Here is a 14,249-nt window from a genome sequence, read left to right on the forward strand (position 1 = left end):
CCCATTGTCAAGTTTGAGAAACCAGTTTGAAATTATTTAGGCTTATTTAGGCTAACATGGTGCATTATTTTGCTAGAGGAAACCATCAGAAAACGGGCACACTGCGGTCATAAAGGGATGAACAGGGTTCTCAGATTGGCTGTGACATTTGTGACCTGCTCATATGGTGCTAAAGGGTGTTCTAAGCAAATATCCCTCACACCATTACACCACCAGCCTGAACAACTGATACAAGGCAGGATGAATTGAGTTGAATTGAACTGAGTTGAACTCAATTTTATTTATATAGCACCAAATTGCAACAGTTGCATCAACAACATGGATCCATGATTTCATGTTGTTTATGCTAAATTCTTACACTACCATCCAAATATGTCTGCAGAAATTGAGACTCATCAAACAGGCAATGTTTTCCTACTTTTCTGCAGCTGTAAGCAATCTGCTTCACGTTTTAACCTCCTAGGACTAGGCGTCCACATATGTGGACATCACATTTTGGGTTGTCTAGACCAAAATACAAAATTTTGCTCTACAAGGGCCTGATATCCACTTACAAGGACATTATACTGCCTCTGTTTTATAGAAATTTAAAACGAATATCCTCATATGTGGCTCTCATTTTTCTTAGAAAAAAATATCAGGTAAAAAAAAAAAAATCCGGTGATTCCTTGTTTTTACATTCATCGGGTCCTAATTTGCCCAAATATCAAAGAGAAATTAAAAATGCATGCCATGGAAGAGTTCAGGTCTTAGGAGGTTAATTTGCTGAATGTTCAGAGAGGCTCTTCTGCATACCTTCTTGTAACAAATGATTACTGTTACTGTAGTTACTGTTGCCTTCTTATCAGATCAAAGCAGTCTGGCCATTCTCCTCTGACATCTGTCATCAACAAGGCATTTTCCCCTAAAGAGCTGCCGCTTGCTGGATAATTTTTTCCTTTTCTCTGTAAACCCCTCATGCCTAAATGCATTCAGTTGCTTTCCCTCACTCAGTTGCTTTTACTTATTTCACATTTGTATTAATCTAATGTAAAAGAATGTAAAAGTAATGTAAAAGAACCCACCCACCACTTTATTTACACTCTAGCTCTTGTTTTAACATATGGCACAGAAATTGAACATTTAACAGTGTTTCCTGAAAAGCCTCTCTTGTGTGATCATTTGCTAATAACATTTAAATTTACAATAATTGATTACATGTTCTAATTCTCAAACATGTAGCTTAAAGCAGATAATTTGTAAGCTGGAGAGAAAATGGCGTGTCACAAATTTAGAAGATCATCATGTAGCCTGAAGAAATAGTTTGGTGCTGTATAAGAAAGCCTTCCGCAAAGCTAGAACATCTTACTACTCATCACTGATCAAAGAAAATAAGAACACAAGAATATTCATATAAAGTCTTTTTCTCCAATTGATCTTTCTGAGTTAACTTTAGTAATGACTTCCTCCAAACCATCTTTTAGACTCCATTCCCAAAAGACTGCTCAAAGAAGTCCTGCCATCAATTAATGCTTCAATCTTAAATATGATCAACCTGTCTCTATTAATCAACTATGCACCACAGGCCTTCAAGCTGGCAGTAGTAGCAGTCTTAGCTAATTATAAGCCAATCTCCAACCTTCCTTTCATATCAAAAATCCTTGAAAGAGTAGTTGTCAAACAGCTAACAGATCATCTGCAGAGGAATGGCTTATTTGAAGAGTTTCAGTCAGGTTTCAGAGCTCATCACAGCACAGAAACAGCTTTAGTGAAGGTTACAAATGATCTTCTTATGGCCTCTGACAGTGGACTCATCTCTGTGCTTGTCCTGCTAGACCTCAGTGCAGCATTTGATACTGTTGACCATAATATCATATTAGAGCGATTAGAACATGCTGTAGGTATTACAGATACTGCGCTGCAGTGGTTTGTATCATATCTATCTAATGGACTCCAATTTGTTCATGTTGTTCACACACTAAGGTCAATTATGGAGTTCCACAGGGTTCAGCACTAGAACCAATTCTGTTTACATTATACATGCTTCCCTTAGGCAGTATCATCGGAAGACACAGTATACATTTTCACTGCTATGCAGATGACACCCAGCTCTATCTGTCCATGAAGCCAGATAACACACACCAATTAGTTAAACTGCAGGAATGTCTTAAAGACATAAAGACCTGGATGGCCGCTAAATTTCTGCTTCTAAATTCAGATAAAACAGAGGTCATTGTATTCGGCCCTGAAAATCTTAGAAATATGGTATCTAACCCAGATTCTTACTCTGGATGGCATTACCTTGGGCTCCAGTAACACTGTGAGGAACCTTGGAGCCATTTTTGACCAGGATATGTTCTTCAATGCACATATTAAACAAATATGTAAGACTGCTTTCTTCTCCTGTCTCAGAGTGACGCTGAAAAACTAGTTCATGCATTTATTACTTCTAGGCTGGACTACTGTAATTCATTATTATCAGGATCTCCTAAAAACTCCCCGAAAACCCTTCAGTTAATTCAAAATGCTGCAGCAACAGTACTGATAAGGACTAGAAAGAAAGAGCATATTTCTCCTTTCTCTCTTGGATTCCCTTCACTGGCTCCCTGTTAAATCCAGAATTGAATTCAAAATCCTGCTTGAATAATCAGGCCCCATGTTATCTTAATGACCTTATAATACTATATCACCCAATTAGAGCACTTCGCTGCCTTACTTGTTGTTGCTAGAGTATTCAAAAGTAGATTGGGAGGCAGAGCCTTCAGTTTTCAGGCCCATCTTCCACAGAACCAGCCTCCAGTTTGGATTCAGATAGAGTTTGTCCATCTCTGCTTTCAGGCTTAAAACGCCACTGGGGGATTCCCATGATGCACTGAGTATTTCTTCTTCAATTACCTTTCTAACTCATTTTGTTATCAAATCATACTTGTTATTAATCTCTGACTCTCTTCAACAGAATGTGTTATGTCCTATCTACCGTCTCTCACCTCAACCAGTCCTGGCAGATGGCCGCCCCTCCCTGAGCCTGGTTCTGCTGAAGGTTTCTTCCTGTTAAAAGGGAGTTTTTCCTTCCCGCTGTTGCCTAAGTACTTGCTCAAAGGGGATCATATGATTGTTGGGTTTTTCTCTGTAAGCGACTTGAGGTAACTGTTGTGATTTAGTGCTGTATAAATAAAATAAAATTGAATTGAATTAATGAGCAGTTGAACAGGTTTACCTAATAAAGTGGCTGGTGAGCAATGTTCCTTCTAATTTTTCATGTGTTTGAGCAAACACACAAACTCCCTGAGTGGTCCCTTGGACCACTGTGAGCAACATTAGACGTGTGCACTCGCTGTGGTCACGCCAGCATCGAATCCATCCAAGTTACATGGTTTATGAAAATAATCAATTTACAGCATTTACAATCTTTTGATTGGTCGACATGGTACATTTTTCCACCAATAGGAAAGGGTGGGTTTTTTTGGTTTTGTCCTTGCTCACAGGGGGCGGGTGTTTTCGAGCGCTTTCCTTATAAAACGCAGTTTTTACCGTTTCTTCCCGCAGTAAATATAAACGATAGTATTCAGGAAAAAAAAAAAAAACATTGCATATATATATATATTTTATCATAACTCTGGTTTACGTGGCCTATCAACACAATTTTAAAAACTGGTATAAAGTCCACACTTTTTCCGTCAATTGTTCCGTCTGTCCTGCTCACATCTCCAATGGTTGTACACGTTGTCATTAACGTGGCTTCACTCCACATCATATGGGAACTTGAGGAACCAGGTCAAAACAAATTCAGTAAGTGTTGGGCCAAAAGTGTTTTTTGGAATAACAATGTTCTATATAACCTCTGTACTTCTAACTGTATACTTTTTACTGAATAATTAAAATATAGAACAACATAATTAATTGTTAACGATATAAAACAAGAATAAAAGCTAAACAGTGATTTGTCTTGTTGTTCTCAGGCAGTCATCAATTCAATTCAATTTTATTCATATAGCACCAAATCACAACAACAGTCGCCTCACTACAATGGAGATTTTTTTTACGGGTGATCTTTATCTTAACATGCATTGAAAATGGAGACATCGCCATGGCTGTGCTGTCTCCTTCACTCTTGGCCATTGGCGCTCCCATGCCTTTCATGGGCTTCTCCTTTGGATATCTGTTCTCTGGGATCTTCAGACTCAGCCATGCGTAAGTGGTTTTATTCAGTCACTGATGGATATTGTTAGCGGTCCTATGAGCCTTTCTGTATATATATATATTACACATGTGAATTACTCTATCTGCCCTCAGGGAACGGAGGACCGTTTCTATGGAAACAGGCTGCGAGAATATCTTGCGGGGCTCCACCATATTGAAGATTGCTTTCCCTCAGGAAGTGATAGACAGTCTACATGGTGTTTCAGCTGTTGGAGGGGATGGTGCTCACCATGACAACAGATTTCAGAGTTTACATGTTGACAAAGGCCTTTTACGTCTATTAACAGTATAACATTGTATTTTCACAAAGGGGTAATAGTTCAAATGTATTGTTCCATGCAGCGTTGTGTGTAGCAGGCAGGTTAGGACCCAAATGCAGGACTCTCAGGATAGACTGAACTTAACAACAGCTTTATTTAACACAAATAACTAATTACAAGGAACTTAAACGGCAGGAACTTGTGGATCCAAACACTGAACAAACACTAAAGGCTGTGTGTCCTGATCAAACAGGACACACAGCATACACAGGTGAAACGACAAGGTGCTTAGAGAGGCTGCAGAGATTGGAGCAGGCCAGGAAAAGGCCAAAACCACTAAACAAGCCTAAAGTATGATAATTATAGTTCATTTGGGCAAGGGAACAACCATCTACTGCAAGAAGACCTAAGCTCAATATCCTCCAAGGTGGCAGATGGGAGTAGACCTGTTACCCAGGCAACGTTGAGGCCTGACATGGATATCTGATCAGAGCAGGGTAAGGAGGTTATCTGCTCAACTGGGCCTAAAATCTCAAGATACAACTTCGAGATATTTCAAGAGCCTAAAATATCAAGTGCAGAGAGAAAGAATGGCAAGAGAGAGTCCCCAGAAAACACTGTATTGTTTCAGGGAATGAGCAGTAGACAACTGTTCACAGGATTGGGGAAGCAGCTGAGTGAGCCTATTGTTGGCCCTGGTATATGGAGGAGGGGGGCTGGGCTAGAAGCCTTGAGGTTGTTTGTAGTGATTTGGCCACCACTGCTGACCTGCCATCAGGAGAGTCAAAACAGTCAGTGAAGGTTGGGTATCATCTGGCAACATCAACTCTAGGCTGAAGACCATAATTGCTCTATAGTACCTACAGTTGTGGCATCCTGGGGTGTGTTAAGGAAGCTTGAACACTACATGAACAAACGTATTGGTTCACACCTCTGAAATGGCACTTGCTGTGGTTCCTACATGCTTCCACTTTGCAACAATACTACTTAAGAGTTGATTATGGAAACCTCTTCCTTCCTGGGAACACAGCGTGGTGATAAGGATGTTTAGAAGATGTGCACAAAGCTGCATCTGGTCAGTCGGCTGATCAATTTGTTTCACCAACTCACCTACACAAGGCAATTTGTAAAGGGCATAGCAGCCGTGGCAGTTTGTCTTGAAACAGCAATGGTAATCTCCATATTTTGACTTTCTCAAAATAATTTTTTTACATTATTCTCAGAATGATCACCAATATTTTTTTTCTTAACATGGCCTTAAGACTCCGTCATACAGAGAGGACAAAAATTAGGACCAATAAAAACTGAAAAATCACAGATTCATTTTTCTGTTGGATTGGAGTTTCTTTGATAAGTGACTAAAAGATTGATCAGCTTTTAAAATAGTTGGCTGTATGTCTTTTCGATGCATGCGTTTTAAAATTCAGTGACACTTATCTAAGCCACTGGGTGACTTATGAAGCTACAAACTCATTTACAATTTTTCTGTCAGGCAGCACGAACTCTTTTGAAAACTGAATTTTCCAGCTTTTCCTGCTTGAATAATCTCAAACTACCAATCAGATACTGAGAAAATAGTTTGACGTTTGTTCTTATTTTTTCATTCACACAAACACAAGTTTTGTCTACACAGACGAATAACCAGACCTTAGCATTTCATGTCTAACTACTAGAAACTTTTGTGCCAGAGCTTGGTTTGTAATGAACCCGCCTCTAACCCACAGAGAATTACCAGCCTGCAGCTACTGGGGAGGAGCTGAAAGAGTCTACTGTATAACATCAATGATGTGAATTCTCAGACAAGTAAATCCTAAAGCTGACTATACAAACGGAAAAAGCATACTGTACTCTGAAACTTGTAAATGTATTGGTGCTTTATAACTTAAGTTACTAATGACGACAATCCAGTTTTAATGAAAATTCTTTTATTAGTTAAGTCTATTGTCTTTCTACACCATACAAACACCCATTATAATTTTCACTGAAAATAAAATCCTCATGTACAAAAATCTACCCCCCACCCAAACTCTCATAGTACCAACAAGGGCCACTGGAATTACATTTAAAACAAAAGTCTGCAATCTGTACACAAAATCCCAAATAAAAACAAGTATAACGCTAATGAAAACTGCATACTGTAAGCAAAACCACTGAAAGTAAATGTCGACTTGATCCTTGAGTTTTTGGCTCTTAAAATAATAAAGCCACCACCAAAAAAAAAAAAAAAGTGGGATTTATTAAATTTTTCTGTACAGCTGTTTAATTGATGCTGTACTTAATTATACACAATTGTTCTTGATAGAGAGCTGCCAAAGTTACATTAGAGTATTAAGCACAAATAGGTAAAAAAGAAAAAACAAAGGTATTATATTCTGATGAAACAAAAGCACATGCAACCATCAGAAGTTATACAGCAGCAGCTGTGGGGTTCAGAAAACATGAGCAATAAGCACAGGAAATATGATCTCAAATTCTGCCACTGACCAGCAAAAGGTATCACAAAAGGATTAAGTGGTGACGTATCAAAAGCATCCTAGAGTTGAACAGAAATTCAAATTCCTGTTCAGAGTTTATTATAGTGGAGAGATTCATTTAACTGATGTAGATGCTGGCTCACACGGGCATTTTGCAAGAAGAAACAAAGGTGGTGCATGTCCGCACCTGAAATTGAGCCACAGGATGTTAACAGATACGCGTCCGGGCTTTCTTGACTAGTGAGGAAGAGGACAAACAGCATCGCTGTCCACAGAAGTTCTGTTCGAGAATGTTCTGGATTCAGAGAACACCTGTAAATGTGGGAAAATCAAGCAACAGTGACTTGAAAAGTCCAGACAGGAAAAAGCAAACCTTGCTCCGGGAAAACTCTTTCAAAAGAGAGTTTACAGGAGCTCCAGTGTGCCAAATCCTCCGAGCTGATTCTACTGATGAAACAAGCCGTGGCTTCTGTTGACTCCCGACAACTTACACCCGGCCTTTAGCGCTGGCTGTCAGTAGAAGGAGAACGAGAGCGGGAGCGTGAACGAGAGCGGGATCGGGAGGCGGAAGCTCTCTGGGCAGGCGCGGGGGAGGGCGGGGTTGCTGATTTGCTCATCTTGGAGGAGCGCTTGGCGGGCTCCTTAGATTTGGAGGTTGGGGAGGATGCGCCGCCGGCAGGCGAGCCGCTATGGGAGCGGGAACGGTTGTGGGCTTTGGCAGGGCTGCGGGAGCGTCTTGGGGAGCGTGATGCAGAGCGACCACGGGAACGGGACCGCGAACGGGAGGAGCTCTCAGACCGTGAGCGACTTCTCGACCTGAAAGAGGGGGGGGGGGAGGAAAAAATTACATCAGCTTCATATCAATATTCATAAAAAATTAGATTATTAGCTTTTATTTAAATTAGCATTTTCAGTTTCATGAAAAAAACAAAAAAACAATCTGTTAATAACAGATAACAGTTAATAACAGTAAGAGTCTATGCGGTGCTCAAAGTGAAACCCAAACTCATTAAATCAGTCTCAAGGGAACCATTTTTACAGATCTATGTTACTGAGAATTGCCTTCATAACACAGTAATGAGAAACTAGTACAGTATTACATTCCACCAGTCTGTACAGGGCAGAATTTGAAAACGAGGGTTTAACATTTAGTTCAGGTGCACTGAATGGTTAACCTAATGTCTCCTTAATTACTATCAAAACTCAAACATGTTTGACTTTCAACACATAAGCTGTCTTTCTTCATAAAAGCATATGTAGTTCCTTGAAAGCAGCGCTGATTTGTTGCAACTGGGTGAATTCAGTTAGAAACACACTTTAAAAAGAAAAGAAATAAAAGAAAAACAGGAAAAAAGTGAGTTCATCAGCCAAAAAAGACATCTTTCATAAATTCTGGCGTTATTTGAAGTAAACGGCTTTCCACAAACACACCTTTTCTTGGCAGCTTCGATGAGCTTGATTTTTCTGCCATTAATTTCCTTTCCAGAGAGTTTGTCAAGTGCATTTTTCAGGTCACTGTGAGAAGCAAACTCAACCACCCTGAAAACAAATAAGACACACTGTTAGTCAGAAACTCACTTTCCTTTTTTTTTTTTTTAATTTATTTATTTTTATTATAAACAGACACTGGGCACCGGTTAATAGTCTCACCCTTCGTTGAGCTTGGGACGATGTGCGTCTGCGAAAGTCACCTCTCCAGCTTGCCTCATGAAATCTTTCAGGTCCTACACATGCAAACTTTGGTCAATTTACGGAGCGCCTCAGAACACAAGCACAGGCTGAGACACAAACAGGACTGAAGAGAGATGGTTAGATTCTCTGAGAGGACTACACAGACTACTGCAGATAAGGAGAATGAGTCCAAGAACCTCACAGTCTGTTCAGCTTGCAAGTGTTTCAATATAGAAAATTACAAAAACAATAGGGGGGGGGGGGGGGGGGGGAGAGAGAGAGAGAGAGAGAGAGAAGAGGGTTTCATAAATGCTAATTAAGGTCTAACCCAATTGTGATTGGCGGATTACTTGCAGCAGCTTTGAGGTCCTTGGACACACCGCTCGTTAAAACTACAGAGAGATGAACACCATCTGCAAGAACTGCAGAGGCGCAGCCTGGGCAGCATTTGGCACTCAGAGCCCCATTTTCCTTGGGAAGGAGGGCACAGGGCTCCGCGCCGGGATCATCCCTGCCTCGGCACCCCACCTCAGTAAAGAGAGTGAACAGGGTGGAAGAGAGGAAACTACTACCTGAGAGCGAAACCCTTTGGGGTGGGCCGCAGGCTCTCCGAGCCCACCATAACCGGGAAAACAGCAGATTATATCCACGGGCACCTGGCAGGAATTCACACTCTCTCGCTCACGACGTGCGGGAACACCAGAGGGGGGAAGGGAGGGGGGATATCGATCGAAGCCCCTCAAATTAACGAACCATCGATCAATACGCCACCACCATCACCATCGACTCTCGCTCTCTCCTCTGCTTTCTCTCTGCCAACCCTCTGTTTCCTCTCTCTCGCCCTCAACCACACATCAGGCGTTGCGAGCGAGCGAAGGGGGCCGCCAGCGCCTCTAGTGTGGAGCGAGCGCTCACATGACCAGCAGGCATCAACTAGGAGTAGGACAGACTGGCTGACACCACAGGCTCAACCCAGACAGAAGGACCCAGAAGGGGTTAACTCCACCATAAGCGAGCTCTTCCATATGACTGGCAAATAAAGGGGTGAAGAATTGGTTAAAATGTGAAAACAGGAACAAATTAAGTGTTTTGTTGCTGCTTCTGCTGCTCTTTGCATCACTAATGAACTGCATGATATGCAGATTAATCAGAGCAATCATTCTGAAAAAGAATAACTTGGGCTGACTGATGTATAACAAGGTAAAACTGTTTGAACTGTTTTGATTTCAGTAACATAGTCTGTTTTTAGCAGCAATTCTAAAACTTTAATGTGTATTTTTGGAGATAGACTGTTGGAGGTGATAACATTTGTGTTCTGTTGCAGCTTTCAAAGGCTTGTCATGTTTTTTTTTTCTTTTGTTCTGGTTTTTAAAAGACGCTTGAGCCAATACTAACCTGCCAGCTGACTCGAGAGGACAAGTTCTCCACAATCAGGCGGTTCTCGGTGCGCATTGGAGGAGGGTTACGACTGGAAATGGAAAGATATAAAAGCAGCAATTGAGCAATAACAGTGTAGGGCTGATACAGACTTTACCCAGAGTCCAAGAGCTCTCATTAACAAACTGTCATTACAAGGCTAACTCATGTTAAAGAGCTTTCCAGATCAGCGAAGACAAGACTTGTGCTGCATGTTAATCGTGGCTATGAACATTTCCAGCCTGCAGGCCATTAAACTGCTGCAATAATCTGACGACTGACCTTTCACCAAATAACAGAAGCTTTTTACAGAGCGTGCTTGCTGAGGTTTTGTGTGCATCCATTCTTCTTTTTTTGAATGGAATTAAAGGGAACTTGCATGGCATCTTAAAAAGGGGAGCTGTTACCTCCGGCTGTTCTGGGAGCCGCGGCCGTAGCGATCAGAGAAACGTCCCCCTCCGCCGCCGCCACCACCACGCCCGCGGCCACCGCGCAGACGCACGCGAGCATGCTCAATGGTCACCCTGATGTATCAAGCATTAAAAATAGATTTTATTATGGCAACAAATGTGAATAAAGGGACTTGTTTCCTAAAGGAAATTCATTACCTTTCATTGCACAACTCTTTGCCATCAAGCTCATAAACAGCATCTTCTGCATCTCTGGGGTCGTCAAACTCCTGCGGACCAAGCACACAACACCTTTTACATCCACAGTTCCTAATGTTTATCCTTTTCATCACCAATAACGTGTCCTGTTTTTAATACTTTACTAAAACATTTAATGACTAATCAAATAGCTTTTAATACCAAAAGAATGGTAACAAATAACATTAAAAAAAATACATCACTCTTTTAGAAAAGTGTAAAAATTCATCACGCGTATGACTCAAAATTGGTCTCTGGTCTGAGCGGTAAAGTGATTCAATCCACCTCCAACCCTTCCAAGTGTTGCAATGTGGACTTTTCTGTCCTTCTAGAGAGGGAAATATTAATGTTGCATAAGTGGACACAAATCAGAGCAAATGAGACCAAATTGTGTTCAAGGACATGAAAATAGGGGAAACTCCATTAGATTAGAAGTTGTGGCTAATGCCAGGATTTTTCAGTAGGTATTACTTTGTCTAATCAAATCTATGGATTTTCCTTCCATATCTGCAGATTTCTTTAACGAAAGTGTTTATTATTTCAATAAAAAGAGACCCCACTGATAGATGTCGATTTTGTGATAGATATAGCCATGTTCGGTTTCTTCTAATGTGGATTTTAACTTGTAAAGAAATAATCTACAAAATTGTAGAAATCTGATTAAAACCCCTGAAAATTCATCTTACATTCAAGCACGTGTTGTCAAATCTTAGTTAAAATTTCATTAAAATTTATAACATTACTTCAAGGATGACACCACCTGGTGGTTCTAGCGTTAAATGTCCATCCTTACATGACTAGTGTGCCCGTCTTCGGATGGCTGCTTGCAACAGGATGATGCTGCATGTCAAAAAGCTCAAACCATCTAAAACAGCTCTTTTAACCTGACAATGAGACCACGACTGTACTCCTCAATCCTGCAGACCTCAATCCAATACAGGACCTTTGGGATGTTCTCATCATCATCACCCAGCAAATCTGCAGCAACTGTGTGATGCTGTCAATGTCGATATGGAGCAAAATCTCGGAGAAATCTGTTAGCCCAGGCCATTTAATAAGTAGAATAAACTGTTAAAATCATAACATCATTACAACGTTGGTGATTTTTCATTGGGGGAAGGCCAAATCCTCTTTAGGGGGTGCCATAAGATTTTCAATGCAGGAAAAAACTAACAAAACCTTTCCAGATCCAAGTCTCGACACTCGGCAGCCATCTTGTAACGCTCCCAGGTCCTTATTTGGGTAGGTATTTCGAAGCATTATGCAAAATACCTTTATTTCAATGGTCACCTTGAAATATATACAAAACCGCTTAAAGTCGAGCTTTGTTCCACCTCGACATTTAGGATTTTTTTATTATGAAATTTCCGATTTAAAAAAAAACACATATATTTTGAATTGCTTTCTTTATGACTCTGTGCAGAAAACGCTCTGAGTATATGAACGAGTCTCGACTTGGCCCTAATTTACTGGTGGGTATGTCACTAAACAAGAAGTAGGCCGTAAAAATGAAACCATGATGATTCCCTGCGGCAGCCTGCTTCAAAACACCACGTCAGGTCTGCAAAATAAAGTATGGAGTCTAAATTTAACTGCAGAGCCGTGCATGGCGCTCAGAGTACATTTAAATACCTTTCAGCCATCCTGACCTACTTTCGCTCGGTGACTCACCACAAAGCCGAATCCTCTCTTCAGGTCGATATCTCGGATGCGGCCGTATCCTTTGAAAAACCTCTCCACATCCTTCTCTCTGGCCGAGGGGCTCAGCCGGCCGATGAATATACGGCATCCGCTCATGATTTGGTCACGTTTAATTAGCTACAAGCAGAACACTTGCGTTAGTTTTTAAGGATTTAGCTAACACAGCTTCAGAGGAATACAAATGACCTACTTATGTGCATCAGCCTGTGGCCCGCTTTCGCAACGATAGCCTGTCAACCGTCGGTCCAAAGATAACTAAATACCCAGATAATATCAAGTAATGACACCCGTCTGTAATGTAGATATAATAAATTCCAGTCGATGTACACGTACCTTTAAGAGGAATGCAGCAGCAGTTGATTTTACTGACTGGCGACAGTGAGCCTCAACTCCAGAATAAAACAAAATGGAACCTCAGCTGTCTCCGGGAGTTTGGGAGGAGGAGGGGGGGGGGGGGGGGGGGTACATCCCGCGTGACCAGTGACGCAGCCTGACACTGCAGAACTCGAGAAAAGCCGAAGTGCTGGGGAACGTCTACGGAGATGACGTCACAAATCCGACTCATGTAGTTTTGGAGTCTGACCACTAGGTGTCACTCGGCAACTATATAGAAAACATTTAAAACCAATTTTCTCATTTTGAGCATTATGTCTACGGTTTAATTAGGCTGTTTGACATAACACTAGTAGAGCAGCAGGACAAAGGATCATAACAATAAAGCGCAAGTTACAATAATATTTACAGAAATCAAGCAGAAAACAAAAAAAAACAAACAAACAAACAAAAAAACCCCCAACAGGTAATAAGAAAGCAATACCACACCTTTAAAGAAGGATAGGCTTCTATGACAAAACACATAGATCAAAACAAACCACGATAACCTTTAACCATGAGTACACGTATTTCCATCTCCCATCAGTTAAACGTTTAAATTTTATTTCTACCGATTTGGAGGAGATGCAATACCACCCAAAACTGAGCTGCTAGGTAATGCAAAAATATATATGATCAATATGGATAGATCAGAATTATTTAATACTGAATGATTGCTTTAGCTTTAATTATAATTCAGCTGAAAGGCTAAAAGAAGCAGTTCTGCCACAGCCTGTGAATTAAATTTGGACATTAAATGGAGAGGCAAAAGTGAAGTAAAACGATGCTTAAAGCTAAACAAGATTTCCATTAGGGCTGGGCGATATGGCCTAAAATCAGTGTTGGGAAGGTTACTTTTAAAATGTATTCCATTACAGAATACAGAATACATGCCCCAAAATGTATTCTGTAACGTATTCCGTTACATTACTCAATGAGAGTAACGTATTCTGAATACTTTTGATTACTTAATATATTATCATGCTGTTTACAACTACATGAATGTACTATTGCTGTGATTTATTACTGTTACTGAAGGTCCGCGGCTCCCAACCGTAGTAAAGGGACCTCTGGCTAATACCTCAGGCTCGTAGCCGAAAACTAGCTTTACTTTGTTGTCTGGGTCAACTTTGCTAGCGAGAGACAGAGAAAGGCGTTGAAAGGCTGCTCCAACAGAACTTATTGTTTTTGGAGGAAAACACGAACACGGTGTACAGTCAAGTCTTAATAGCTTACTTACAAATGGGCTAGTCAGGCACTCTTCTTGGCTGCAGTGGTTATTATTATATTTACATGCTTCCAGCTCCTGTTTTTGCTTGATGACAGCTTGCACTTTTCCTTTTTCGCTCTCCCTCGCTCACAGACACATAACGGACTACACTGCCCATGATGCTATGTCACTACCCGATCCGTACCGGAAACCCGATCGGTACCCCGCATGCGCAAAAGGTGTCTACTTCCGGTCGTTGTGTTTTACGATAGTTATGGGTCAGAGTATCTGTTAAGATGTTAAGAATAATAAGTATATC

The 14,249-nt window shown here is 40.9% G+C and overlaps 1 protein-coding gene across 2 annotated transcripts; it reads right to left on the reverse strand.

Moving 5' to 3' along the window:
- Positions 1 to 6,347: 6,347 nt before the first annotated feature.
- On the reverse strand, positions 6,348 to 12,783 carry srsf5b (serine and arginine rich splicing factor 5b). 2 transcript variants are annotated; one of them, XM_006792673.3, is made up of 9 exons: positions 12,682 to 12,777; positions 12,539 to 12,603; positions 12,319 to 12,465; positions 10,609 to 10,679; positions 10,408 to 10,524; positions 9,980 to 10,052; positions 8,564 to 8,637; positions 8,345 to 8,452; positions 6,348 to 7,729 (listed from the first exon to the last, which is right to left on the reverse strand). In XM_006792673.3, the coding sequence occupies exons 3-9, from the start codon at positions 12,442 to 12,444 to the stop codon at positions 7,414 to 7,416; spliced, it is 885 nt and encodes a 294-aa protein (XP_006792736.2). In that variant the 5' UTR covers positions 12,445 to 12,465; positions 12,539 to 12,603; positions 12,682 to 12,777; the 3' UTR covers positions 6,348 to 7,413. The 2 variants fall into 2 exon arrangements, with proteins under 2 accessions (XP_006792736.2, XP_006792735.2); XM_006792672.3 differs by lacking the exon at positions 12,539 to 12,603 and having other exon boundaries at positions 12,682 to 12,783.
- Positions 12,784 to 14,249: the final 1,466 nt, after the last annotated feature.

The sequence above is a fragment of the Neolamprologus brichardi genome, chromosome 15, assembly GCF_056152115.1.
Source record: "Neolamprologus brichardi isolate AB-2024 chromosome 15, ASM5615211v1, whole genome shotgun sequence".
NCBI lineage: Eukaryota > Metazoa > Chordata > Actinopteri > Cichliformes > Cichlidae > Neolamprologus > Neolamprologus brichardi.